General features: G+C 40.3%; 1 protein-coding gene across 2 annotated transcripts; it reads left to right on the top strand.

Moving 5' to 3' along the window:
- Nucleotides 1-1,271: 1,271 nt before the first annotated feature.
- Nucleotides 1,272-26,780, top strand: SOAT1 (sterol O-acyltransferase 1). 2 transcript variants are annotated; one of them, XM_057427278.1, is made up of 15 exons: nt 1,272-1,504; nt 9,591-9,649; nt 15,213-15,358; nt 15,469-15,528; nt 15,960-16,067; nt 17,780-18,062; nt 18,631-18,709; nt 19,403-19,484; nt 20,195-20,240; nt 21,348-21,477; nt 21,866-21,963; nt 22,456-22,554; nt 22,970-23,105; nt 23,908-24,053; nt 24,881-26,780. In XM_057427278.1, exons 1-15 carry the CDS (start codon nt 1,381-1,383, stop codon nt 24,935-24,937), a joined length of 1,653 nt encoding a protein of 550 aa, XP_057283261.1. In that variant the 5' UTR covers nt 1,272-1,380; the 3' UTR covers nt 24,938-26,780. The 2 variants fall into 2 exon arrangements, with proteins under 2 accessions (XP_057283261.1, XP_057283260.1); XM_057427277.1 differs by having other exon boundaries at nt 1,274-1,504; nt 15,210-15,358.

The following is a 26,780-nucleotide window of genomic DNA, read 5'->3' as shown; positions in this document are numbered from 1 at the left end:
TTTGTTTTTCATGTAAGTATTTTTTTCATTATGTAAAATACTATAGTATGTACAATAGCTATCTGGTGTTGTGCAAAGCCAACTGGGAAGTTTGCCATTTTTATGGTCTTTGTTTTACAGTTTGTAGTCCTGGCTGTGATCTCTTGAGATGGAGCTAAGAGAGGCCATGCTGCCAGAAATGGTGTTGGTGATTGAATTAGTGATTTGTTGTTTGGTGTTGCAAAAGGGTTTTTCCCCTATATGCTGTGATGCCTGAAAGGAAAATGAGAGACTGTTCTACTAGAGAGACAAACATAGGAAGTAGAGTCCTGAAAACGTCTGATCATGTCTTACTTCCCTTTTGCAGAAGTGCCAGCCTCCTATTCTGAGGAAATCCATCCTTAAGTAATTCTGTTCTGCCATCTTAGTTTTCCTGCAAGTGCATCAATTTTCCTTTCCTGTCTCTAACAGCTCATCTGTGCTGGTACATGTATTCTGTTCACTGGCAGCAAAACACGCGTCTCAGAGTTTGTGCCAAGATAAAATATATCAAAAAGAAGTGTTAGTTTGAAACTGGTTACATACATGCCTGTGTGGGTTTCTGGAAGCCAGTACTTAAGTGTCCCTGGTTGTAGCTACATCTGAGAGCTTCTTGAGCTGAATTTCCTGGAGAGTATGCTGGAATGTCCATTTGTCACCACATTAGAATCTCTTTCTTCCCTTTTAATTAATTAAAATTTTGGTTTCAGCCTGGCTGTAGTGCTTCAGGTGTTCACTACTAGCAACCCTATCCCCAGCAGTGACCTTTGTAATTGAATCTGTTGTAGTTCAAACCTGATTTTCTCTTCCTGCTTTTCTGTGCTTTGCAACACAACCATTGTCTGGCCAAGCAGAGCACAAGGATCTATTGAGGAAGCTCCTCTTTCAGTAAGAACTGAAGACTTTGTCAGGAAGGGGCTTGACTCAGGCAGAATAATGTGGGTGATTCTGCAAAGCAAACCTGCCAGATCTCTTGGAAGACAAATTTTTGTCTGACCTGACTATCAGTGTTTGCAAGGGTGCTTTGGCTTATTAAAGATTTCATGAAGTCTTAAGTTATTTTAACTACTTTAAAGGCCTGGGAGGGAGGGGATCTGTGGGGAGATACTTTGGTGGGAAAGCTTGTTTGGTTGCTTTGTTCCTTTACTGCTTATAGTAAGGGAGAGGAAGTGTGATCCATAGTAAGTGACTAATACAAGTGTGTGCTTAACTTCCCGTACTCTTGTGCTAAGTTCATGATGGAGGTAGGAAAGTCTAGTGTCAAGAAGGCTATGTAAATTTATTCTTGAACAATGTGAAGAGTAAATTAGTTTCTTTTGTCATTAATTATCTGCTGTCCTTTTCTTGTCTACCTAGGCAGCAATGGCAGGTGAAGACTGCGTACGAAAACGCCCGTCAGGCTCCAATACAACCTCCAAGACCCCTGAGGATGAAGAAACACAGAGGAGACCTGAGGGCGAGAGGTCATTTCAGAACTCAAGCAATGGTGAGACTCTTAGGGTTAGTTGTGTCTCTGCCATGCAGTCTCCTCTAAGTTGTCCTTTCTAGCTCTGGGCTCTTGCCTCTTTGTTCTTTCATTTCAATGTTTCTGCTCATAGGAAGGCTGCCAAGGTGGAGCTCCCTGTGTACCAGCTGCACATCTTCAGCAGGTGTAGGTTGTTGGGGGTGCTATCCTGCAAAACTTTCTCTTTTTTGTGCTGCTTTCAGGGATCTAGAGTGAAGAAAGTGATTAACTGCCACAGGACAATTGTGTGTGATGAGGAGGAGATGCTTTAATGCTGTAAATGGTGCAAATGCATCTTGACAACAATTCTGAATAATCCTGATAAACACTTTTTTGGTGAATACTTTTTCTGGGTACTTCACCTTGCTTCCTTTACAAGCATTAAGTATGTGGCTTCCTCAGGATTGAGTACAAGTGTCTTTAACATCTGTGCCAACCTGGCATCTCCATCCTGACAGACAAATGGAGGTAGGATGCCACAAAGAATGATTCTCTGTTCCTGTGGGGTTCTGTTAATATCAGAACAGCTCTGTTCTATCCAGGCTGAACCTTGGCTGCCGTAAAATAGAGCAATAAACAGTTGGGTTTGCATTCATTTGTATTGTGGTTACCTTAAAAGTTATGTGGCTTAAAGCTGGCTTTGTGGAAGGGTCTCTGCTGCCTATGTCCTGTCCCTTGAGCTGCAGGGACAGTTGTGTGGCAGTATGAGCAGTTTTGCCTGTGGACTCTGTGGGCACTGTGTCTGTCTCTAATTCCTGGGTTATGCTCTACCACATTCCAGCCTGGTGATAAGGAGGTTAGCGGTGAAATTGCAGCTTGTTTTCTTTCTCTTTGGAAGACAGAATAAGCAAAAAAGCTTGACTAGTTTAACAGTGTGCCATGTGAGTGTAAGTTCCAAAACCCTGGTGCCAGTGGGTCAAGGAGAGAATTCTTGCTGGTATGCTTCTGAATATTGTCACTATTTCACAGTACTTTCCACTGAAACAGGAGTTGGAGCAAATTTAGGTTTAGGACAAGTCGGACTTCTTTTTGCAAAAAATAGGTTGGAAAGAAAGCCATCCCACAAACTACTTGGAGAACTGGGGTGTTAAGCTGTTGGTGGTACAGTCATTTTAATTGAATCAAATGGGACTGTGCCATTAATGCTGTTCTTAGAAAATTGCCTGTAGTTGATGGCTACTTGAAAACGGTTGTGATGGGTTTAGAAGCAGACCTCTATCTTTTTTATGTATGGAAACACCTTAACTGTTATGCATGAATTTGAGTTCTTGCAAGCTTGTTGGTAAAGAATAAATATAGCTGTGATAATTAGCACTTTATAGGTGGGTGTGCCTGTCTTTAAAAGCCTTTCATTGTAATACCTCTGAGACATGGCATAATGTCACTGCAGGTGAAATATTGTGTGTGTGTAGCAAGTAAACATTCTGGGGTAGATCTCTTGGAAGTGTACTGAGCTCTCATGTGTGTATGTGTGCCTGCTGAGTTGGCTTTGAATAATGCATTGTGTTTTAATACAGTGCAAACTGCAGTGAGGGGCAGCAGGGAGGGATCCTGGTTAGTTAAGACTAGGTACATTTTACCTTCCAGAGTTGCTGCCAGTCAGCAGAAGTGTCATAAAGACTTTAGTTTTTGTAGACTCTTTGCTCAGCTCAGTGATGGGGACAACAGAAATGCCACAGGGAGCTAGGAGGCACAAATCTGATGCCTGACCCCATTATAGGTCTGGGAGGAAGATGCATTCCTCTGGTCCCGAGTTGCCCTATACAGTGGGGTTAGATCAGCGACTCTGTGACATGAAAGTTGAAGCTTTACAGAGTTGAACTGTTCACATGTTCCAGATAGCGGCCTCTTCATGGAGTCCAACATGCTTGCATAACTAGGTAGGCCTTTCTGTGAAAACACAGCTGAGGTGGAAGCATTTCTCAGAAGTAACCATTGACTTCTTGCTTTCCTTTGTCCTAGTTATTAATTTCTGAATAGCTGTTTCTAAGGCATTAGCCCTGATGTGTACAGAGGCAGCATGAGGCTAATTATCTGCTGTCTGGCAACATCTTTTTTTATAATGTAGCACACCACTGGGTGTTATGTAGAATTTTAGAGAAGATGAGTGCAATAGCAGTCAGGGGATTCCAGCCAGGTCAAGACAGTGTCTTATATGCAGGTAAGTATGGTATTGTCTTTGTGGTAATTATTTCTGTAAGAAAAACTAAATAGCTAGTGTGATTTCTAACCCTTGATCCTCCCCGATCAGCAAACACAATCAGCTTTTTAACTTAACAGTTAATGTGTCGAAGGCCAACTGACTTGCTTCCAGAAGTGTGTAAACTTTCTACAGAAAGTTCTAGCCTATTAATCCTGTTTTCATTAAAACTCAAATGCATTGGCAGATCTGAAATTGTTTAGAGGAATAATTTTAATCTGTGTGTTAGCTTTAGAGCTATGTTCGCTCTGATTATTCCATCTGTATAGTTTAGATGATTATTTTTTTTCTTGCCTCACCAATGCTTCTGAAGACTGACTCATTGCCTGAGTTCTAAGACTGAATAGTTTGTACTCCGGTACCTCCAAATTTATAGCAGTGTGGAAATATTGACAGCTTTGAGATTGCCAGAAGAATCCTTCTCTCCGGTGATATGTTTGTATCTTGTAAACATTCAGGCTATAATTTCACTTTGACAGAGTAGCTGAACTTCAGTCTCATACATCACTTCTCTTCCTTGAACTGGCTCCAGTATCATAATTAAACAACTAATTTGGTCCTGGGATAGAGACAGCAGGTGATCTAGGCAGCAATAATCCCTTGTCAGAAGAAGGGCTTCCTTAAGGTTAGTCTTACATGTTTTCAGGTGGAGATACATAAAGAAATATGGAACTGTTCTGCTTAAGGGGATATTGATATTGGGCAGTACCAGTTGCAGGAAAACTTACCTGAATTAACATAATAGAAACTGCATGGGCAGATATTGAAAGGTTAGAAAGGCTGTTACTCTCAAGCACACATCTGAGTGCCTCTAAAATACTGAAATTAGACCATTCAAAACACTAAACTGATGGTTTTGGAGTTTACCCTTGTTTCCTCAGAAATCAGGGTGTAGAAGTGTCTCTGGAGACTGATCAGCAAACAAACTATGTGGCATATCTTTGTTTGGTGTAAGCCTGTTTGGTAATGCTAATCTTCGAAAGGGTTTATTATCTTCCACTGAAGAGGTTACTATTGATCAGTCTCAGCACAAACTTCATGACACTGCATGAATTGTATGTGCCTGCTGATAGATGTAGGAGGAGGGAGCTCTGACACTGAGAGAAATTTGGAAGGTTTTAGGGTTTGCTGTCTGACTCACGACAGTAAGCATTCATTCATTCTATCAACAGGGTGTTTCTTACAGATTAGTAAATTGGGATTAAGATGCTTGAATTGAGTATTTTGGATGTGTTTCCAGGAGGTGGATCAAACAGAGCAGTCTTGTCTGAGACTAGCTGGATTCTGGTGATTCTAGGCTCTTGTGTTTTGCAGCCTGTGTGTTTGAAGACTGAGCAATATCTGTGAAGAGCCTGTGGATATGGTGGCATGATGTAGAGAATGCAGTGTTTTCCTCTGCTAGTGAAGAGGCTCTCTGGGTCCTGTGTCCCTGCAGAAATGACTTTTAAAACTGAATTTCTTGCCCAACTGCAGTGCACTTGCCTATGGCCTATGTGTTCCTCAAGCAGATCAGATGAGTTCTGGGAGCAATCCAGTTGTAACTTGCCTCTATCTGCTGAATGGCCGCATAAATTACTGTAAGTTAGAGTAAGGCTTATTAGCATCAAATTATTAAAATATGTTGTACCAGATACAGAAGACTTCCCCTCTTTACAGTAGCCTTGTGCTAGGTTGGCTTTAACATTGCTTTCCTTAAGGTAACATCTTTAGTGTTTTTAGAGAGGGAGCCTTTGAGTCCAGGCATCTGACAGTAATGAAATCCTTCTGCCTGTGTTGCTTTAACCTCTTCAATAGTAAGTTGTCCAATCAAGAAATAATGAAGATAATATTTTTAAACCATTTTAGAGAAGGACACTATTGGTACAGTTTGTGTCTGTGACTTTCCATGAAGATCCTGAAACTAAACAGATCCTGACATCATTAGGGGAAAATGCTCCTGAACCATGAGTGGTGTGCTTGGATGTTCCAAGAACTGGTGTTTTTTTGAAGCACATGTGGCAAACTGAAGTTCGGTCATGCGCTTTTCCTAGCTTTTCTGCAAAGAGGTATTTTTTGTCTTGAATGCAGTGCAGGGATTTATACAGCAGTGGTCTCCCTGGGTTGTTCTAACTGCTCAAGAATAAGGTTATTGTCACAACACAGAAATAGTTTGAGTGGCAATGGCTTGGAGTGCAGGGCTGCAGGCAGCTTCTATGGCTGGTGTAGTCACTACAGCCTGGAACTGTAACTGCACACAAGTCACAGTTTTACTCAAATGACTTATTCCCACATGTGCCCTTGGTGGTAATTGCAGACTGTAGAAGTTAAATGAAATTAATTCTTTTTAACACAGTTAATTTTTGGGAGCTTTCTTAATAGAGTGCTGGCTAGTTTTTCATGTAGGGGCTGATGTTATTGAATCCCAAGCTGCAACACTAACAGATCATAGAAATGGGATGCTTCTTTAGTCATCTTGCATATCATTTACCTATAACATGCACAGGAGTAGGTTGAAAAAGGGACGGCAAGATCCTTTAAGAAAGGTAGTTTGAAAATCCTTTATGAAACTCAAGTTGCTCAAGGTCTCAACAGTAAAAAGCTTTCTCAATCTTGAGGTGATTGTTTATTAGTCTGGTTTCCTAGGGAAACAAAACTTACATTTAAATTGCTCAATTTTTTTTCTTCCAACTTTTGAACCTGCTTGGAATTTGGGCTGTGCAGAGGTGTCACATCCTGCAAGGATCAGTTTCTACAAGCCCAGCAGAAGTGGTCAGCTAAATATCAGTGCCTTTGCTGATAGGAATGGATCACAACTCTCATTAAGTTAAAAGCAAACCCTGCTTCAGTCTGCTGTAATATTTGCTACTATTTCATACAAGTCTTCAAAGGAGATTTTTTTTTTTCTTAATGACTTTAACTATATCTCCTGTTTTCTTAAGGCATATCCTATCTTGTTTTAAATGCTAAGATGTGCTTGCTTGTCCTGTGCAGTCTTGAGTTCATTTTTGTATTGATATTGTAAGCCCAAAGTGATAGAGTCTTCATTGCCAGTGTCAAAGGAAAATGAAGATTTGGACTTCATATCAGTGTGCAGTTCTTTTTAGACTCAAAATCATGTGGTGATTCTATTCTACAATAACCTCACAGAACATAAGTTCTTGCACAATAGAAGATGAATGATTCAAGAAGATGATGTGTTCTCTGGTATCTGCCTTGTGACACAGTTTGGGTTTATACGGTGATGCAACACAGCAGAACGAGTTGTTGTGTTGGGTTTTCTTTTACAGGAGGCTCTTTGTTCTGGAAAAAACAATAAGCTTACAGGTGTAAGCTTGTGTTTGTACTTTGAGATGCATATACTAAAGACATGGAGATCTTGATTTTTAAATCCTTTTAAAGGATGCCATGTGTCTAGTCTAGTCTGTGCATATACACTAGTGTGTGCATGAATAAAGTGATAGGAAGGACACTGCACACAATTTGGCAATTACAATATCAGCAGGTCAGAGGCTGGCATCATTTCCTGTACAACACTTAAAGCTGTACCTTAGGTATCTGTAAAACTATATCCATCCATAAGGCTTTGTAAGTCAAAAAGGATGTTTTCTTTCCAGTGACCCACTCCTGGATTGTTACAGTAACTGAGGCTTTGAATGCAAGGTCTGACAGGAAATATATGGTCAAAGCAGTGGTTATTAATTTTTAGCTTAGCTCACAAAGAAAGTAGTGCAGTCCCTTAAGCCTCATTAGCCGTTCTCTTCGGCTGCATTGGACAGCTTTAAGCAAAATTGATAGTCTTGGAGACTGGCAGCTGGATAAGAGACACAAATACTATTTTTTTTTTTTTTTTTTCCTTAGGGAAAGGTTAGTTGTGCTGTCTGCTCAGTGGCTCTGTTTGGCCTGCTTTCTAGCAGGTGGTGCAAGGTAGTTCTTAGCACAGTAATAATGGGAGGTGAGCGTTGTGAATACAGTTGTGGAGTGGGACTGTGAGGAAGTAGAGCCATTGAGGTGATATGAAGGGGATAGAGTTCTGCTTGTGCAACAATCTGTTTGGTTTGGTGTTTGGTTTTGCTTTTTTTTTTTGAGTTACCTGGGAAAGAATCCATTTGAGACAAGCAAAGTGCACAAGCTGAGTGGGACAGGAGACTTTGTAGTGATACAAAGATACACAATCTGAGTTTAACAGCATGATGAGCCTAAACCCTGAGGTTTGGGTGGGTTTTTTTTTTTTGACTTAGAGGTGAGATGGTTAGCAACCAGGGATCCTATTTTTGTAAAAGTGTATCTTTGCTTGGAGCCAAAAACTGATGGCGTTAAACAGTTCCCTTGTTTGTTGTTGCATTGCAAGGCTTCTAAGTAATAACTTGTTCTTGCTGGTCTGTTCTTAAGTCTATAGCTTGTGTAGCAGTTTTTATAGACAAGGAAATTGATGCTAACAGCCTAGCATAGTTTTATTGGAGACAAAGTCTCTTGTTTCATTTAACTCTTTTCCAGTATGGGAATTGGAGTCATCTCTGAAGCAGGTCTATCTAAACTTCTTACAACTGGTTGCTCATAAGAGCACCTTCAGACTAGTGTGCATTACAGAAGCACTTGTTCCTATGAAAACAACATGCTGCATTTTGTGTGCATAGGCTGTGCTTATACAAGGAGGACAAGACAAGGAGGCTGTGTTATGAGCCTTAATATTGCTAAAGTCTGTTTTGTCACACAGCAGCACAACACAACATTAGCATTTCTGTGGCAAATCTGTTAGCTCATGCTTCCCTGGAGTATTACTAAGGAAGCAATTCAGTACCCTCTTTTTTGAAGTGTGCTACTTAGAAACTGAACATGCAAATTGTAATGCTAGCCATTGTTCCTGTGTAAGGTACTGTTGTAGCTAAAATTGACAAAGGACATTAACAAGACAAGATTTGTTGCTGTCTTTTCACTCTGACTAATATTTTAGGGGGGTGGACAGTGCTGCCTTAATCTTACTTTTCCTTCATATGCAAGACTGTTTTAAGTAACTTTTTCTTGCATGTTGTTCTTATTGAAGTGAAAAGCCAGCTGCTTGCTAGCACTCTACCACCACTTTAGACAAACCTTGTCTTGAAATTCAGCTAGTCTGAAATGTCTAATTCATTTATGTTGTTCCTCTTGGTATAATAGAGGCATCTCAGATCTGTATAGCTCTTTATGCAAAAGAAAGGGGTTATCTAAGGAGTTACATATTAGCCAGCGGCATTAGTAATGATAAGAATCAAATGATATTCGTAGTGTGGTTAGACCTGGCTGTTTGCTCAAGTAATGAAACATATTGAAGAATACAGTCAAACTGATATCTAGCACTTCTCCTGGGGGGATGAAAGAGGGGGAATAGCCAGGTTTGGACACAGGATAGCCTTCCAACTTGCCATTTAGCCTGTCTTCAAAGCTGATTGTGGTATTTTACAGTCGTTGACTAACTTGTCATTGGCAATGTAGAGACCTCCAGACAACTTAATCTTGTGTCTGTTTCACTATACAGAAGATAAAGCTCTGATAAAAGATCAACACACTTGCATATGACCTTTGAAGGATTGTTTTTATTGCTGCTTCAAGGCTGAACATGTTTAGGGACCTTGGGAAGATTTGTAGAGTTGCTGAAAATAAAGCTTTTGAAAATATGGCATGTTATCAGCTGTTGACTGCCTTACAGTGCTGTGATCCTAAATGGCTGTTTAAAATATTTGGTCATAGCTCATGAATTTTCTGCAGCTTTGTTTTCAACTTACTGGAACCTTACTAGAAGTCAGAAGAACTAGTGAAAAATCAGTGACTAAGTGTGTTGTGCTTTCTGTGTTTTCAAGCATGAAGCTCTCATCACTGAAAATACAAATGTTAAATATTTGCTTTCTTTCTTAGGCCGGGTTGATGTTGACCATGTGATAACAAGAAAAATGCAGCTAATAGCAGAAGCTGAGGTAAATACACTTTAGTGCTTGCTTGTGGGGAGGAGCGGGATAATTGACCCTGAATGTCTTTTGGAGAGTCACTAGTCCTGGGACACTGATACCTCTACTCAGTCATAGCTTGAATGCCATGACTTTTATACAGCCCTCTTTCTTTCCTCCTCCTCTCCTCTGCACAAGTGGGACAGTATTATCAAATGCAGTTGTCTTACTTGACCCTGAAGGTTGAAGCCCAAAGATAAGAATGAACTTTGAGGCCTGTAAATAAAATGGAACTTCCCTTACTGTGAACTTTTGGTGGTGTGATTATCAGCTAGCCTGCTTGCATATTTAGTCTTTAAAATGCTCTGTGTCCTGCTATCCATTGAATAAAAAACAGCGTGTATCCCACAGCTTCTCTTGCCCTAGCTATGGAGATGACCTTCCTGAGCCTTGGTCCCACTTTTTTTTTCAGTGAGCAATAACCTAAAATTAAATAGTGCTGGGCATTTGTAATATTGTTTGTGTGAGCTGCCATCGTCTTAGATTATGTTAAGATGATTTATGCCCAAATTAAATGAAGTCAGCTAACAATGAACTGCACCCTCCTTGTTAACCATTGTTTTGTAGCACACATGTTCTTCAGGGCAAATCGTCCTGTTCTCTTACTTCATTTTACTGCAGAGAATTCCATGATAAGATGAAGTAATCTAATTGTGCCAGCCTCATATGAATTTTAGGGAGTAGTGAACTTATAAGACCGAGAAACATATCTTGAACCTTTGAGATGTTTTCCTGGTTTAGTCTTTTTTTTTTTTTCCGACCTCTGTAGGTGATACATAGTTTATAACAGAGCTAAAGTGTATTCAGATATCTTCCGCAAAGGATGTACTGCTTTTTGTGCTGAAACTCCTAAAATTCAGCCCATTCAAGGGGTAGTCAGCTCTGAATTCTATTTTGTGTGTTGTCTTCTCTGAATGATTATTATTGAGGACATGATAGAGCAAGCCTCATATCTTTTCTCTGCAGACAAAACAGCCGCTGCAAATCACTATGTTGGCAAAAGATGCTTGCACAAGAAAGCTCTGACTCGTAAGCACATGTTGCTTTTATAAGTTTCAGGAAACACTGGTTGAGTGCAAGGGGGCAACTTGATCTTGGACTTTTTTTTTTCTTTCCTTCCAGGGCTGTCTCTTGTTTCTAATTTTTAATTTTTTCTGTCCACCAGCTTTGAGACATTCTAGTTTGTAGATAGTGTTTTCTTAGCTGGAAAGAGGATGGAAGAAATCCCCAGCAGTGTCAGTGTCAGTTTAATTACTGAAGTTACTCCAAAATGGAGTTAGGCAGCTTGCAAACCTGTTTAGGGTGCCCCAGTGCTTCAGTAATAGCTGTAAGGCTGAGTAAAAACCTGCTTCTACTGCAAAATTCCTGAAGCATCTGGCCCTTTTGCTGTGTGAACCACTGAACAAAGGTTAACTACCAACCTTTTAGAGGATGGGTATCAGAGGTCTAGACAGATGCTTACTTCTGCAAAGTGCTGGTCACTGACAACTCCCACTGATTTAAATGAGATTTGTAGGTGCTAGGTGTTATTTGTGCGCAGGATGCCTTGGTGCGTTTGCACTCCATTTTGAAAATCTAGTCCTTTGTTCATCCATTTGCTGGGTTGAGAGTGGTGTGTTCTGTCAGTTGGTCACGGCTGGATGTTGTTTCAGTGACTTAAAATTATGAAATCTGTTAGAGTAAGTAAAATGCTGGGGAATTTTTGCAATTTTCTCTTTATAAGTACAGGATTACTTCCCTCAACTTTCTCTCACTTGTGACCAATTACTGTCCGGCTTCTGCTTTTTACGACATAGCAATTTTCTGATACTTGTCCCCTTTTTGGCTTTGTAATGATCTGATTCTTTTGTTTAAATCTTAATGGTGACAGCTAGATGGATCTGCCCAGTTCTTTGTCTGACTTCAGGCATGCTTTAGGAAACTTGGTTAAGTGCTGCCCATTGGGAGAAGCTGCAAAGAGGCTTTTCTACACATTTCTGTGTCCACCTGTGCCCTGTTGTAGTGAAGGCTGGTGGGCAGCATGTTTTCTTTAGTTCCATTTCTTTAGTCGCTGGGTGCAATGCACTTGATTTATTGAGCACCAGTGGTTACTCTGACAGTTGCTCAAGTAGGTTGCCCTTTGAATGGTGAAAGTAATAGTTGATAATATAGCATAAGTTGTGCACTTTGTGGTACAGTTTTACAGTTACTGTAGGTCCTATGCTCTTGTTATATTTTATTTAATCTAATGAAAAATGATGCCCTGCATACCCAATCTAAACATATGCCCATGTTGATATCAGCCCTGGAGGGCTGTATTAGGAAGGGACATTCTCAGCAGAGTGTTGACTAAAGGGAAGATGTAGTTGAAGGAAGTAATTTCTGTTAAACTCTTGCTGAGAGGAGATTAGGCTGAAAAAAGGGGAGAGACTTAAATTAAAAAAAGAAAAAAAAAACAAAGTTTTGTAGGAATGAATAGTGCTTTGTTTGACATGGAAATTTTAGGTTTCCAAGAGGAGCAGAAATTTCTATTTGACTTTTTTGGTAGGGATGTACATGCATGCTGTAAAAGTAGGCTGTGCCAGAGAGCACCAGCTGTCTTCTGTTACAGGTTGTAGTTCCAAACTACTCAGGTGTTGTGTTTTTTTTTTCCCTTCTGTTTTTAAAGGAACAAGTCCACGTCTCTTGCAGAGACAATCCTCTGCCTCCCAGAAAAATGATACCAAAGAGTAGCCAACTCCTAAGAGCTTCTGTTTCAATAAGCACTGGTGAAGCTTGTTTATTCTATACTGGCAGCTGCCAAATAGGGGAAAAATGTTTTTATTACGTTAAATATTAATCTGCTTTTTCTACTGTGACTTCTGTTTCAAGAGATCTCTTTGGATGTAACCACTATGATACAGGAGGAATATCAAGTTCTGATGCATCTTGACTTCAGGGTCTTCTGGTTTTATGTGTATCTGTATCTCCTGCCAGAGTTAAACTTGCTTACTTGGCTGTTGTCACATTAGACAGTAGCATTTTGTAAGAATACATCATCTGTTAATGTATTTTGTTAATCTGCAAGTTTAAAAAGCTAGAGAGCTTTTTAGCTTAGCTTTGGTTTTGGTTTGGTTTTGTTTGTTTTTTTTTGTGATCTACTGTATAAAATCAATCCAAGCATGCCTGGAAAGTGAAGGATCTGTCATGGATGACAAGCGTCCATCGTGGAAACAGACCCCTTAAAACATAGCTGTGGTATGAGGTCTGTATGAGAGGCAAACATATCCCTGCTGCAGCTAACAGATCCAGTTTCAGTTAACTGTCTTTTCCTTCTTTTCTTAGACCTTTACCTGTTCTTTTTAAGCAGAAAAACAATGCACCTCCATCTTTCTTTAGCATAAATGTTAGGCACTGAAACATAAACACTGATGAAAGAGCTCAAGTGTCACAAATGCCTTTTTGAGGGAAAAACAAGCTTTGTATGCCCAACTTCCAGGCTCTCTCCTTGAAAATGAATTTCTTGGCTTTGTTACTTTTGAGCCCTAACAATTAGGAAGTAGGTAGCAGTTGGGACTTCTGAAGGCGGTTGGGGAAGCAGACATATTCCTAAAGCAACTAATCATTAGGAAGGTGAGATGAAATGATACAGTTATCATGTAGGAAAACTTGGACATTGAATCTGGAGGCCAGTTGAAAAATTGCAGGCAAAAGAATGGTCAGACAAATGTTGCTAGTAGGAACTTGCATTAAAAAAAACAGAACACAGTGTGCGTAGATTTGAAGTAATGTCTTGAAACTTGCCAGTCCCCTGTGCTGAAGATGATGGTTCGAGAATGTGCCAAAGCATTCTTGAAAGTCTTATGGTTCAGAAACTCAATGGTTAGCTTTCGTTCATGCTTCATCGCTATGCTCTAGTATTGGGAAAGCTATTTGGTGTCTGAGAGCCTGGCATTAAGGAACTGAATTCTCAGAAGTCTTATACATCACTGTCTTCTGAAGTGCCAGAGATCTTGAGGGTTTAGATTCCCAAAGTTCTTGCTGCAGCAGGGTGAGCACATTTGCCTTTTTCTTTCACAGAGGAAATACGTTTTGCCTACTTTTTTTTTTTTTTAGTCATAAGAATAACACTTAAGCCACTGTGCAAATGTCAGGATCCTTTCTGCATATAAAGAGTAAGAGAATTTGTATTGCAGTAAAAAGCTTTCCAGAGCTCTGTGTAGCACTTTCTGCAGAAATAAGTAACTGAACTTAAGTTTCTCCTGAATGGATCTAGTTTTAAAAATTCTGCCTGGGGTGTGGGAGATCAGGTCTTTGAAAGTTTGTAATGGACTGAGTAGCAGATTAACTATATTTCAGACAGGAAAATACATGATTGAATTACACATGCTCATCTTTAGGCAAGATGAAGGGGTGTAAGAATATCATACCATTTTGCAGTCTGCCTTTTGAAGATTAACCATAGCCCTTGTCTAGATAACTTACTATTGGGAGGGTTAAGTAATGTTTTTCTTTTTCTAGAAAAACTCTTTTACCAGGTGAAGCAAGCAGGCTCTGAGCAGGGTGGCCTCTGCTTTATCCTCAGCTAATTATATCTCTTCTTTTTTTTTTTTTTCCCTCTCCCATTTTCCAAAAAAGATGGTAGAGAAGGATGTGCGTCTCTGGCTTTTGATGCACCCTTAGAACTCAAGCCCTCTAGTAAACCACATACTTCAGAAGTTACTTTTGTCTATTAAAATTAAAGAAGAAAAATAAGAATAGGCTAAGAATGGTTCAACATTGTCACAACTGGCTGTTAGTAGAGATGATAACCTATGTAAAGCTGTCTGAAGAAAAGGGAATGTAGGAGATTTAGCTGGGATATCTGGTCCCATGAATTCTTAAACTTCAGTCCTGCTGCCTACCAGGTTTTTGTCTCTCACTGCTCAGTCTAAATACTTAGCAATGTTACTCTGTCCATTGCTCTCCTAAAATTTTTCTGTGCATTCTGTAATTTCAGTGGTACATGAAAGTTTTCATCCGAACAGTGGTCGCAGTGGCAGGGTAAATTTGGTCCTTCTTCCTACAGTCACATCATTGAGATCACCTCTGTTAGGGTGTGAGCAAATCAATGGCGATTGCTTAGCCACAAGCATAAGAAGGTCAATTTTCCCCTCAGTAACACTTAATGGGCTTGTAAGTAAATCATCTTGTTTTGTATGCTAAGGATGTAACTAGTTAAAACTGAGAAATGTTTTCTGGGGCTCATGTATCAACCTTCTTGGCACTCCACATGTGAAATACTTGCCCCTCCAGACATACATATGAAGATCAGTGTGTTTACTTTGCTTCTGTGTTGCATCTGAAGAAGAAGAGACATGTTATTATTCAAAGTTCTTTGGCCTGAGGTGTGTGAACAGGACAGGATAAGCCCCAATCCTGTCCAAGTTGGCTCCAGCTGTTGGCAGATGCTGCAGGAATGTTTTCTTGATGCCTTGCTTTGTCCTGCTCTGGGATAAAAAGAAATATGAATGTTTAAAAAAAAAATTCATCCAGATTGTTAACCACTTTTCTGCTCTGTTTTTACTGTCAGCAATTGAAGCCAGCTTTCATGAAGGAAGTGGACAGTCACTTCACACAATTTGTGAACAGTTTGGTGGCGAAATCGGCACTCCTGGATTCCTCATCTTCAGCCTCCCTATTCCCAGCTTCCTGTTCAGACAAGGAACTGCTCAAATCCAGGTAAGTCAATTTTAAGGTGTTCCTATAATAAGAATGTTGCCTGAAAGCCTTATTTGCTTTCTTATTTCCTTTCCTTTCTTGTCTCAAATGTTCTCCTCTTTGTTTGCAAGGACCTTGAGGGCCCCTCCAGAACACGGGAAGATCTTTACTGCCAGGAGGTCCCTTTTAGAGTGAGTAACTTAACTCCACATTTTCAATCAAATTGTTTGAAAATACTCCAGATAGGAAACTAACTAGGCTTTAGTTTGAGGGGCTGTCCCCACCACCGCTTTTGCCCTTATGTTCAAACCTATGTGGACTAATCTGTTCAAGCTTCTCTGTTTCTAAAATGTGTCTACTACTGCCTTCAGGCTTCCCTGAAAGTAAACATTAATTACAGTTCTCTCAGTATTGCTGAGATAATGGCTAATTATCCTTTGTCCAAGGATAAACCAAGGATGTGTCTGTGTAGACTGGCGTTCAAATTCTACATCAACTTTAGTCTCCTGAATTGGGATAGAAGTGATGTCATCTTACCCCACTGTGGAACTCTGAAAGCTAAACTACTGGAGATGTGATGTGCTATGGGAATGGCCTTACAGCATTTGAATTTCTCCCTTAGTGAGCTGTTTGAAGTAAGTCACATCAGGACGATCTACCACATGTTCATCGCTCTTCTCATTGTCTTCATCCTCAGCACACTTCTAGTAGACTTCATTGATGAAGGAAGGTAAGAATGCTTCAGAAAGACAGGGATCAGGGCTGGGAAATGCTTGCTTACAGGGCTCCAGAGGTACATGAAACTGCAGAGTGGAGCAGAAAGAAGGGGGCATACTTCCTTGAGATACTGTTGGAAGAAGAGTTTTAAATTTGATATGCTTTGAATATATGCAGAAATTTGTTCAGGGTGTATGGTAATTTCAAGCTAGATATTAGGAATATCCTGCAGGTATTCCATGAGAATTGTGGCCAGCACAATTTGGCCTAACATGCTTAGTTCATCCCAAGACCAGCAAAAGGAGGGGGTCATTACTGAATGTAGACTGGTTTAATTGAATATCTTTATTGAAGTGGTAGCTTTCAGCTGCTTGCATTGCTTGAAGGAGTGCTGGGTTTAGAAAAACTCCTAATATTTCAGCAGTCCTTCCTCTGCTTAAAAATGACAGTTCTGCAACACTGTACTTTCGATTAAATAAAAATAGAACTTTTTTGTTTTCTCTAGGGAAAAATCTCAAGGATATTGGCACAGACTGCTAAGACTGTGCTTTGCAGGTAGCCAGTTGTAAACAAGAATGAAAGACTGGTTTCCTCACACTTGTTGCATTAAACAATATCTTGGCAAGCTGTATTCCATGTACACAATTAGGATTACATGTTTATCTTGTTGATTATCTGATCTTCAGTGTACAAAACCAGGCCTGTATCTTCATTCTAATAATTGTCCCTCTTTCTAGGTATAAGAACAGGCTTGTGCACCGTTAAATATTATTTAGCTGACCCTAACTTAGTGTATGGACATTGGGGGAGAAAAGATATTTACCTCTAAAACAAATAGGGCTAGATTCTCTGGTTACTTAAAATAGTGAGAAAATTGTTGCTGTGTTCTCTGCTAGATCTGATATTTTGAATATGGTTTGCAAGTGAGCCTCCACATGGGAACAAATAAATTGTGTTGGTGTGCTTAATACTGCGTTCTAAACTAAGGTCAGAAAAGAGGAGCTGTTTATGCGTAGGAGCAGGCCCTGGTGACTTTGATAGTCAGTAAGGTTGAAGATCCTTTAGTTTTAAGCTTGGTTAATTAGCCAAAGTACCTGGTGCATACCAGTGGGACATATTTGGACTAACCATCTAATGACCTTAAGCCTTTTGGGTAACCTCTAAATTGGATCCATGTGGAATGCCTACAGATTTCACAAAGCAAAATTAAACTAAGTTTAAGTGCTGAGTGTTAAAACATCTCCATGCCAATAGAGGTGGGGAAAAGCCTGTTTAGATGTTAGACCCCTGTGAAGAACTGATTCTTTGTGTAATAGTGATGATGTCTTGGGAGTGTTCCTCAAAAGCTCTTTTGGACCCTGGTTCAGCGGTGGATTGCTTAGTCACATGCTTGTTCTTAGAGATGAGCTTGAGCATACTTCTAAAGTATATGCTGATCTTAAAGATGTGCTTAAGCCATGTGGGATTTCAAGGTAAGCTGTGCCTAACAGCACTGATGGCATGAGTCCTTCGTCTTTCACTTTCTGATGCGCCTGTGGTTGGTCGCTTAAATCTGCCACAGACTGCCCTCTGTTTCTGAGCTGAAAATCCCCACAGTCACTTCTGTCTACATTGTCAAACAATTATTGTGTGGAAGCTTTGCATTTTGTGGCCTCTTAGGGGAGTAGAAATATTTCTAATGAAACAATGGACACCAAATACTGTCTCTTTCCTTCTGCTTTCTAGGCTGGTCCTAGGATTTGACCTCTTGGTCTTTGTTTTTGGAAAGTTCCCAGTCGTCTTCTGTACTTGGCTGTGCATGTTCTGTGCCACAGTTACTGTTCCATACAACCTTTTTGTCTGGTGGGCCCAAGGCTATTGCAGTTCCTCTCATCGGGCAATCCGCTCTCTCTGCTATGGAATGTTGTTCACACTGTTCCAAACAGCTGGACTCGGACTGGGACCAACCTATATTGCTGTATCATATGCCCTGCCTCCAGCTTCCCGTTTCATTGTAATACTGGAGCAGGTAAGTCCCTACCCAGTTACTGTTATACCATAGCTTCACAAGGAAACTATGATATTCCTCTTAAGAAAAAACTAAGAAAAAGAAAAGCGGGAGTATGTGGTCAGCAAGTGGTTCCTGTTTCCCTTTCTGTTCCCAAGAAGGAACTTTGTCCTGTAGTCATAACATTATTGAAAGTGGAATTTTCTTTTTTGGGGGAAGTGGGAGGAAGAGTGCAGGAGTGTGGAGGACTGGTCAGACCATGGGGTTACAATAAGGATGGTCAGAGGTGAGCATGGGTTTGAAGAATTAACTTTGGATTAGCCCTCCCTTTGGTCCTTCAGTGTGAAATTAAAAACCCTGTTTGACAGCTGTGGACTATTTACGCAGGGTGCCACATTATTCCAGCATGGTGGTAACTGCTGTAGAACACATCTAACTTCAAAGAGTCAGTTTCAAGACTTTCCTTGTAAAAGGGGTAAATTGGAGAGAAACAAAGATGTTGAAGATGTTGCTTTAAATGTTTGATCCAGTCTTTATTGAGAAGTTTAGAAAGTGAGAGTGTTAAACTGCTATGTTCTTGGTCTTACAGGTTCGTCTTGTTATGAAGGCTCATTCATTCATCCGGGAAAATGTACCCAGAGTCCTACGTTCTGTAAAGGACAAGTCCAGTGAGTAACTTGCTGTCCTTCTTTTTGATAGCAGTGCATAACCAGCTCTTGTTTCCCTGCAATTGCTCTGAGCTCCCCTTCTGAACTGGAGAGGTAGGATTTGAATAGGTGACTTTGGATGAAGGTGTCACGAGGCTCTAAGCTGGCCTTCTGCATCATATTTTCAGCCTAAACCTTTTCATTTGATATTAGGCAATGAGCTAGACTGTTGTTCAGGTCTAAGTCATCTCTGCATCTTAAGTCTTTCTTCAACATGATTCCTTATTTCTGCTTTTAGGAGTAAAAGGTATTTAGAGGCTGCCTGCACACCTCCAGTTCAGTGGTCTAGTTGAAATGACAGCAATTGTAGAGGCACAGAAGCTCTTTCAGTAAGGCATGCCAGAGCAGAACATGAACCCACATGTTCATACAGGCCTTACAGCTTCATCTTTCTGGGAAATAAATGTGGTACCAAAGTGTTAGCACTGCACTACTGTTAGTCACCCTCACTTGTAAACTATGCTTCATGGCAATTCTGCCTGGCAGGTCATCTTGATTTGATCTATTTTCTGCAAATCCCATACCTTTAGTTCCAGGCTGAAGTTTTTTGATGTGGTAAGGATTCTATGTTGTGAAAGAGTACTGGAAACTGAATCATGAGTAAGCAAAAAGATTGCAGAGTGTTCTTTTTTTAATTTTTATTTCCCCTTCCAGGCACAGTACCTATTCCCAGAATTTCTCAGTACCTGTACTTCCTCTTTGCTCCCACCCTCATCTACAGAGACAACTATCCCAGGTAATGTAAGCAACACCAATAGAACATCAAAGTAGTCTAAAACCTTAAGCCAACATTAAGCATCCCTGGATGTGATGGATTAAATTTATGTGTTACAGCTTTCATAAACATATAGTTAAGTCAGTAATATGGCAAAGGCGGGACTTGGTCATGAAAACTCACTCTAACCGTAATAGTATTTTGACTTTACAGTTCTGGTTTTATTTCTTTGGGAAGTACGCTTGAAGTGAAACAAATTAAGAGCGTGCTATAGAGTATCTGGTGATGCACAGTTCCTGCAGTAAGCTTGTGTGTTGTTTTATGTGGTGCTAATAAGCAGCCCTGCCTCTTGAGTTTGAGGAGGCAGGCTGAAGCCTTTAAAACTGGGAACTCCCAAACTTTTCTATACTTTGCTGGATTGTACTTTGACAGTTGTCAAGTCAGCAGTCCTTTACGTGACTATTGGGCAGCTTACCACCTCCTACGTAATTGCATAATGCTACCCTCCAGATACTTTTCCATTTATGGAATTGCCATAGTTGTCCTGCTGTAGTTGCAAGGGGGAACCAGCAATTTGGCAGTCGTCTCTTGGATGTCAGGAGATTAAGAACTCTAGAATTCAAGCCCCATTTTTTCTCAGAGTATAGGTCAGTAAAAATCAGTAACTGAAGGGAGGCCTTTCCTGCTTTGAGCTCCTATTTAGATGTGATATCATATGTTCTTTTTCCTAGGAATCCCACAATAAGATGGGGCTATGTAGCTACCAAATTTGCACAGGTGAGTAGTGCAGCTTTCTGAAGAATGCACTTTTGGAGATCATCTAAACTGTGTTGCTCAGCAGTTCTCCCTTTGGCATTAAATCATTGTTTACTTCGTGGAGGCTTACCAGAATAGAATACTTTTTTGTGACTAAAAAATGGAACAGTGATTGTGCTGCATTAATGGTTGTGTCAAAGGGGAAAAAAAAAACTAAGTAATTGCTTTGAACAAGCCTTTAGAGTCCATTCCATACAACAAAAGCCACATGTATGTGGGGAGTGCAGTATCCATGTTCTGGCCCTCTTTCTTTACACTAATACTGTATTGTAATGCACTAGCACAGCTACCTGTCGGCAGATATTTGGACCAGTTTTGAAATAACGAGGCCTGGGGTCCAAATCTTCAGTGCTTATTTGAGCTTAAGGTTCACCTGACCTTCACATTTCTGGATGTGAGCTTCAGTAGCTTCTTGTGGATGTGTTTCCAAGTATAGTGGCTTTATGTGAGACATTTACTTTCACACAATGCATTCATCATTTAAAAAGCAAAACAATTAAAAGGCATGAAAAAGCCTTTGGCTGCTTGCTCTTTGGCAAAAAAGGGTGACAAAGCACACACCTGTCTTACAGCAGTCAGAGCACTTAAAGCAGTGACTTGCATTTTGACCCTAATCCAAAACATGGGTTCATTTGCCAGAGAAGGCCTGCGGTGATTTGGCCTGTAAACATCCCCTTTGGGATAAAAGAGAAGTAAGCTTTAATATTTGAAAAATACTTACTGTAGTTAAATCTGTTTTACTTGCCCTTGTCTAGGGCCTAGATCAAAGATACCTTCTTTGGCCTTGACACAAATCTTCTGTGTCATAACTTCTGAATTGATAAGACTAGGAGAAACTTAGAGCTGCTGTAGTAGTAAAGAGAAGTTGATTCTGCTCCTGGCTTTTAATGTGCTACAGAGATGGTTGTGACTTACTTTCTGGCTGCACCCTTAGGGAGTTTGGCAGCAATGTAAAATAAATTATTTCCACTTGTTTTGGTAGATGCCGTTCCTGTCCCAGAGTTGTCAAGTGGTGATGTGTTAATTGTGCATTTCTCTAATGGAATCAAATTTTCTTTTTTGTTCCAGGTGCTTGGTTCGCTTTTTTATGCCTACTACATCTTTGTGAGACTCTGCATTCCTCAGTTTCGCAACAGTAGTCAAGAAACCTTCAATCTTCGAGGGCTGGTCCTCTGCATCTTCAACTCCATTTTGCCAGGTATGACCTAGATTCACATGTGACTTTTATCTTTATGGAAAAGGCAGAAGGGAGGGGAAGTGCTTCATATGAGCTGCATTCATGACAGGAAGAGATCAGCAAAAGAGGTCTTATGGACAGACTTAAGACAGCATTATGGTGTTAACCTTTAGAATCAGCAGTACAAAAAAAAAACAAACCCCAAAACTTGCGTTTAAATTTAACTGTCTTCATAGTCAAATTCTAGGCTCTGTGGAGCCCTGGCTGTAATGCTTTTGCCTTTTTGTACAGGTATCGTAAAGTTAATCTGTGTCAGTACCTATAGGAATAGTCTTGACTGTATTACATGCTCTTGCTTATGGCGGAGGGAAAACACTACAAAATCAATCTGGACCTACCTTGTTTCTAGGTGTACTGATTCTCTTCCTGGTTTTCTTTGCGTTCCTTCACTGTTGGCTCAACGCGTTTGCTGAGATGCTGCGCTTTGCAGATAGGATGTTTTACAAGGTAAGAAGAGGAGTCACAGTTCATAGAGCTTCTAAAATCCTTTTTTCTATTGAAAAGGAAGGATGATTAAATTGAAGACACTTTTACCAAACAAAGCATCCACAGGGTTTTACTTGGTTTATGCTGCTAGGACTTAGATTTGTTGCTGTGCTGTAAAACCAATCTGACTTCTACTTGGCAGTCTGAATTGTTTTTCAGGTAATATGCTCTGTGAGCAAACAGAACCAGCCAACGATCCTACCCAGTAGCTCTGTCCACACTTTTTATTCTTTCTCATCTTAGCCACTTCAGTGGTTCACTTCAGAAGTATATCAAACTTTGATATACAGAGCAGAATGTTGGAAGTGTAATGGAAAGCATAATTTCATGGCACATCTTGTTATGTTAGCTTGGTATTATTCAGATCAATATTTTCCAACTTGGTATCCTAGAAAACACCTGTAGAATTTCTTATGCTTAATGACATTTACAGTCTTTTAATTGTGCTTTCAGGACTGGTGGAATTCTACTTCCTATGCAAACTACTACCGAACCTGGAACGTGGTAGTACATGACTGGCTCTATTACTATGCCTACAGGGACTTCCTTTGGGTGAGTAACAAGAAAATGTGTTCTTTTGTTTTGTTAATTAAATATTTAACTACTGAGGAAGACAGTACATTTGTCAAGATGCAGCATCACTGTCCACTGAGAAGCAAAAAAATCTTGCCTCAGCTGTTGTGGTTATCCACTGTGCCTTTTGGAGGTCCATTGCTCATTTCCAAGTCTTTAATGTCTGCAGAATGTTGGTCTGAGATGCAGGAACATGAGGATTGACTCAGCATTCTGAACTGACGTTGCACTCGTTTGATGAGCTGTGGTAGATATTTCATGAGTGGACTCAACATGAGTACTTATGCAGGAGATAAGAAATATGCCTGAAGAAAAACACCTAAAATCCACAGTTCTCTGTAAAGTACATAGCATTTCATGTGTATATAATATTTGGTATTCCTCTCTCTTCCAGTTTTTTGGTAAGAAGTTCAAAGCAGCAGCTATGCTATCTGTCTTCACAGTATCAGCTGCTGTGCACGAATATGTTCTGAGCATCTGCTTCGGCTTCTTCTATCCAGTTCTCTTTTGCCTGTTTATGTGTTTTGGAAGTAAGTTTCAAGGAGAGTGTATGTGAGTGGGTTGTGAGTTTTGTGGTTTGCTTTTTTTTAAACAAGCATGATTTGCCCTTGTGATAATGATGACAGTTATCTAGGCACTAACACATAGAACTGTTTCTTGTCTAGGAGTTCCAATTTTGAGTCCAAACTTTGTGAAGGGATTTTTGCAGCAAAGTAGCTCAGTTAGCTATGTTTACACACACACATACACATACACACACACTCTGGGTTTGCAAGCTGAAGACTTAAATGAGTAAGGTGTCGATGGGGAGGAAGGGTACTGTATATGAAATACTGCTGTTCATGTGACAGTACCTTAGTGCTTCCTCTTTGTCACATCTTAGTTGAATTCTCAGCAGGAAATCTCCCTCTTTAGAGTTATAGTGTAAGATAAGTATGACTTTGCTACTACGGTGAGGAAGAGAGTCCATTTAGAAATTAGAGGTCTTGCATTTCATTTTAGGCTTTGAGTTAGAATGAGTTACAGGGCTTTCAAACCCTAAGACGCCTCTGACAGCATGTCTTGGTTACCAGCATAATACAAATGATATTGATCCCCAGAGGCATAGCTTATTGGCAAACTTACTGGAAGTGAATGTCAAATCAGCTTGTAGTATTTGCTCTACTGCCAGGCATAATCAGATTTTCTTGCAGTATACTGACCTCATGGAGGAGCCTTGTTGCTCCAGAGATGAAATAAAGGGAGGTAAAGATCCAAGGAAATCAGTTGATCTTTGATTCTTTAATCCTTAGTTTGTTTCTAAACGGTGCTTCTCTTTTTGTCTGTTCCCAGTGGTCTTCAACTTCATCCTTAATGACCGTCGGAAGGGCCCCATCTGGAATGTGATCATGTGGACTTCCCTCTTCCTGGGCCAAGGTGTCATCATTTGCCTGTATAGTCAGGAGTGGTATGCTCGCCACTACTGCCCTGTGGAAAATGTGAGTGACTGATCTTTCCCATGGGGTAGCTGACCACACCAGTGGCTTGTTCCTTCTTGCTGTGGGGACAGGGCAGAAGTTAAATGGCAAGAGTCTTTCTGGCAGTGTTGTGTCAGATCGTTTACAGTTATTTCGTCTGGAAACTGCCTAACAAAAGTGCTTTCATTAGTGCTCTTTCTATGCTGATAGTATTTCACTACTTGAAAGTGAGGGTTTGTTTTCCTCAGTTTAATTTCTGAGGACATAAACCAGTACTTGTGAGTATGCTAGGCAGTTCAGGCTGTGTGAATGGAACTGCAGCAGTTGGCCAGTGAGGTCAGTAGAAACCTTTCTAGGAGGCTCACAAAAAACAGCCTATTGTGTCTCTCCCAGCTTAGAGTGGGTGGCAGTGAGAATTGGTTGCCTGTAAATGGTCAGTTTGGGGTTTAGTTGGTGTTACTTTCTCTGACTTATAACTCATTTTCTGTTCAATGTAAAACTTCTTGCTGTCCTAGTTGATTGCAGTTTTAACCCAAAGTATCCTCACACAAACTCTATTTTAAAAGTTTGTTTTTCCTCAACCAGGAGTTTACCATCATAAATGGCTTCTTGACACAATGTACTGCTAGATGCAGCATTTACCTGATGTTTGCCTGCCACCCACCTTACCCCCAGTTCTGGCTGTAGCTACACTTCCATGCACTGTTTAAGTGAGGATAAGAATAATAGGGTTGCAGGGTGTAGAAATGCAATTTGATCTTTTCCATAGGGAAATTTGACTTCAGTGGACCACACACAACTGGTGCTGTTGGCCTGCGACTAACTTACTGCCTCTCCATGTTTTGCAGCCCACATTCCTGGACTACTTAAAACCACGCTCATGGTCATGTCATATGAAGATGTAAAAATGGTGTGCTCTGGCCACGTCATCACAGAATATCAGAGTTGTCCTCCAAGTGTTTGGACCAATGACCTAACTTACTACAGTTTTTTCTAAGGGAAGTTGTGCCTCCTGATTATTGGGGAGAAACTGTAATTTTTTTAACCATTACTGAGGCAAACCAGTTGACCTGGTTTGCAACAGGCTTTAGGCAGTATCTAGTACGTGCCGTCTCATTTTGAGCCATTTCATGCCAGTAAAACATTGAGCTGAAAGGTGTCTACTGGAATCCTACTCATCCAGGGGTGCCCCCCTGTTGCTGCTCTTCTGGACAACAGATAGGCTAGTCAGATTTGCTAACAGCTCATTGTTGGCATCCGTCCACCTACATTAGCCATCCCTTTGCAAATTTTTTTTTTCCTTTTTGTAACAGGATGTCCACAAAACTTGTATTCTTCATCATCCTGTCTGCTGCTATGATGTGAACAAGTGGCAGAGCAACAGTATATTTGCCTCCTTGCTCTGAAGATAGCCAAAGTATTCCTGGATGGCTTTGAACTGTGTTCAGTGTATGTTAGCTGCCTACAGATTTAAAATGGGCAAAGGAAGAGGGAATTGTAGTTTACTTGTGGCTGCATTGGAGAACCATGTTCAGAAGCAGGGCATAGTGTGTGAAGTTTTTTATTGACCTTTTATGCTGAAAATTTCTGTTTTCTCTGTATTCATTTAGTTCCCAACTGACTTAATAGCATTTTTGTTTTCTGAAGGCCCTTGCAACTTGGGGAATAGTTTTTCTTCTAGTTCTTCCTTTCTCTTGCTTCAGATAATCAATTCTTTTAATACAATTAACTTGTAAAAGAGCTATTGCTTTAATTTGGCAGATGTACAAGTTGTTAAGGTTTTCTTTAGTAAGATATTTGAAATACTACAACCCAACTGTAAGAAGATGCAATCAACTTTGCAGGTACATAGTGCATTTTCATGTGAAATGGCTACGTCCAGTCTAGTATGCCAGCACGCCTTAGTGCCTTTTGCCAGTTTATGTTGTAGCAGCTTCTGATGCTGCCAGTGGGAGATGAGGGTTGATGCTATGGCTGGGATCAGAGCTGCTTTTTCTTCTGTCTGTGTCTGTTCCTGTGCCAGTGGAGGCTTCAGGTGAAGATCAGTTTTCCAGCTATTGCCACCCTCTGTCTGAAGATGGAGAACATCCTCCCATACAAACACGTAAAAGCAGAAGCATTATATGAATTTGGTGTTTCAATTTCTATGAATTAGGCAGAGTCCCTTCAGTTTCCTTGTTCTGACAGATGCTAAACACAAAAGGGAACTAGAATCTGGGTGCATAGTATCTCTCCAGTTTTGCTGGAACTGCAGCTCCCCTCATTGGAGAGAGATGGTAACCTGATGGAAGTACCTTAACTTTGATCACGGGGATTTTTGAGTTACTCAAATGTTCTTTATTGGCACTTTTTGTTAATGGCTTTTCTTCACTGACCTACAGCCTTGGTATTTGATACCAGCAGTATTGGGAATGTTTATATCCTGATCCACTTAAGACTGTCTTTTGGGTTTCTGTTTTTAATAACCTGAGCCAAAAGTAATTTCATGAAAGCTAGGTAACACTCTTCCAGGTTTTTAGTCTTCTCTAAGAAGGAATCCCACTCACGCATGGTGAGAACATTGTGTCAGGTCAAATTTGCCAAATGCAGTGTTTGTGTATGTGGCTCTCCTCTGAAAATATCCTGCTAGAACTTGTTTGTTGAAACAGTTGGGTTAATTTCAGAGGAAGGGGTTCATGTGCATACTCAAACTTGGCAGTATTACTATGTAAAATCCTGAGAATTAAATTGGTTACTTAATCCTGAATC

Source organism: Pezoporus wallicus, unplaced genomic scaffold, assembly GCF_028554395.1.
Source record: "Pezoporus wallicus isolate ANWC-B61680 ecotype Strahan unplaced genomic scaffold, APGP_CSIRO_Pwel_v1 scaffold_7107, whole genome shotgun sequence".
Classification (NCBI taxonomy): domain Eukaryota; kingdom Metazoa; phylum Chordata; class Aves; order Psittaciformes; family Psittacidae; genus Pezoporus; species Pezoporus wallicus.
This window is presented reverse-complemented; position numbering and strand designations above follow the sequence as displayed.

Coding starts and splice junctions, on each gene's coding strand:
- SOAT1 (XM_057427277.1), top strand. CDS start 1,381: ATGGCAGGTGAAGACTGCGTACGAAAACGCCCGTCAGGCTCCAATACA. Junction 19,485..20,194: donor TACAGAGACAACTATCCCAG/GTAATGTAAGCA, acceptor TCTTTTTCCTAG/GAATCCCACAATAAGATGGG. Junction 20,241..21,347: donor TAGCTACCAAATTTGCACAG/GTGAGTAGTGCA, acceptor TTTTTGTTCCAG/GTGCTTGGTTCGCTTTTTTA.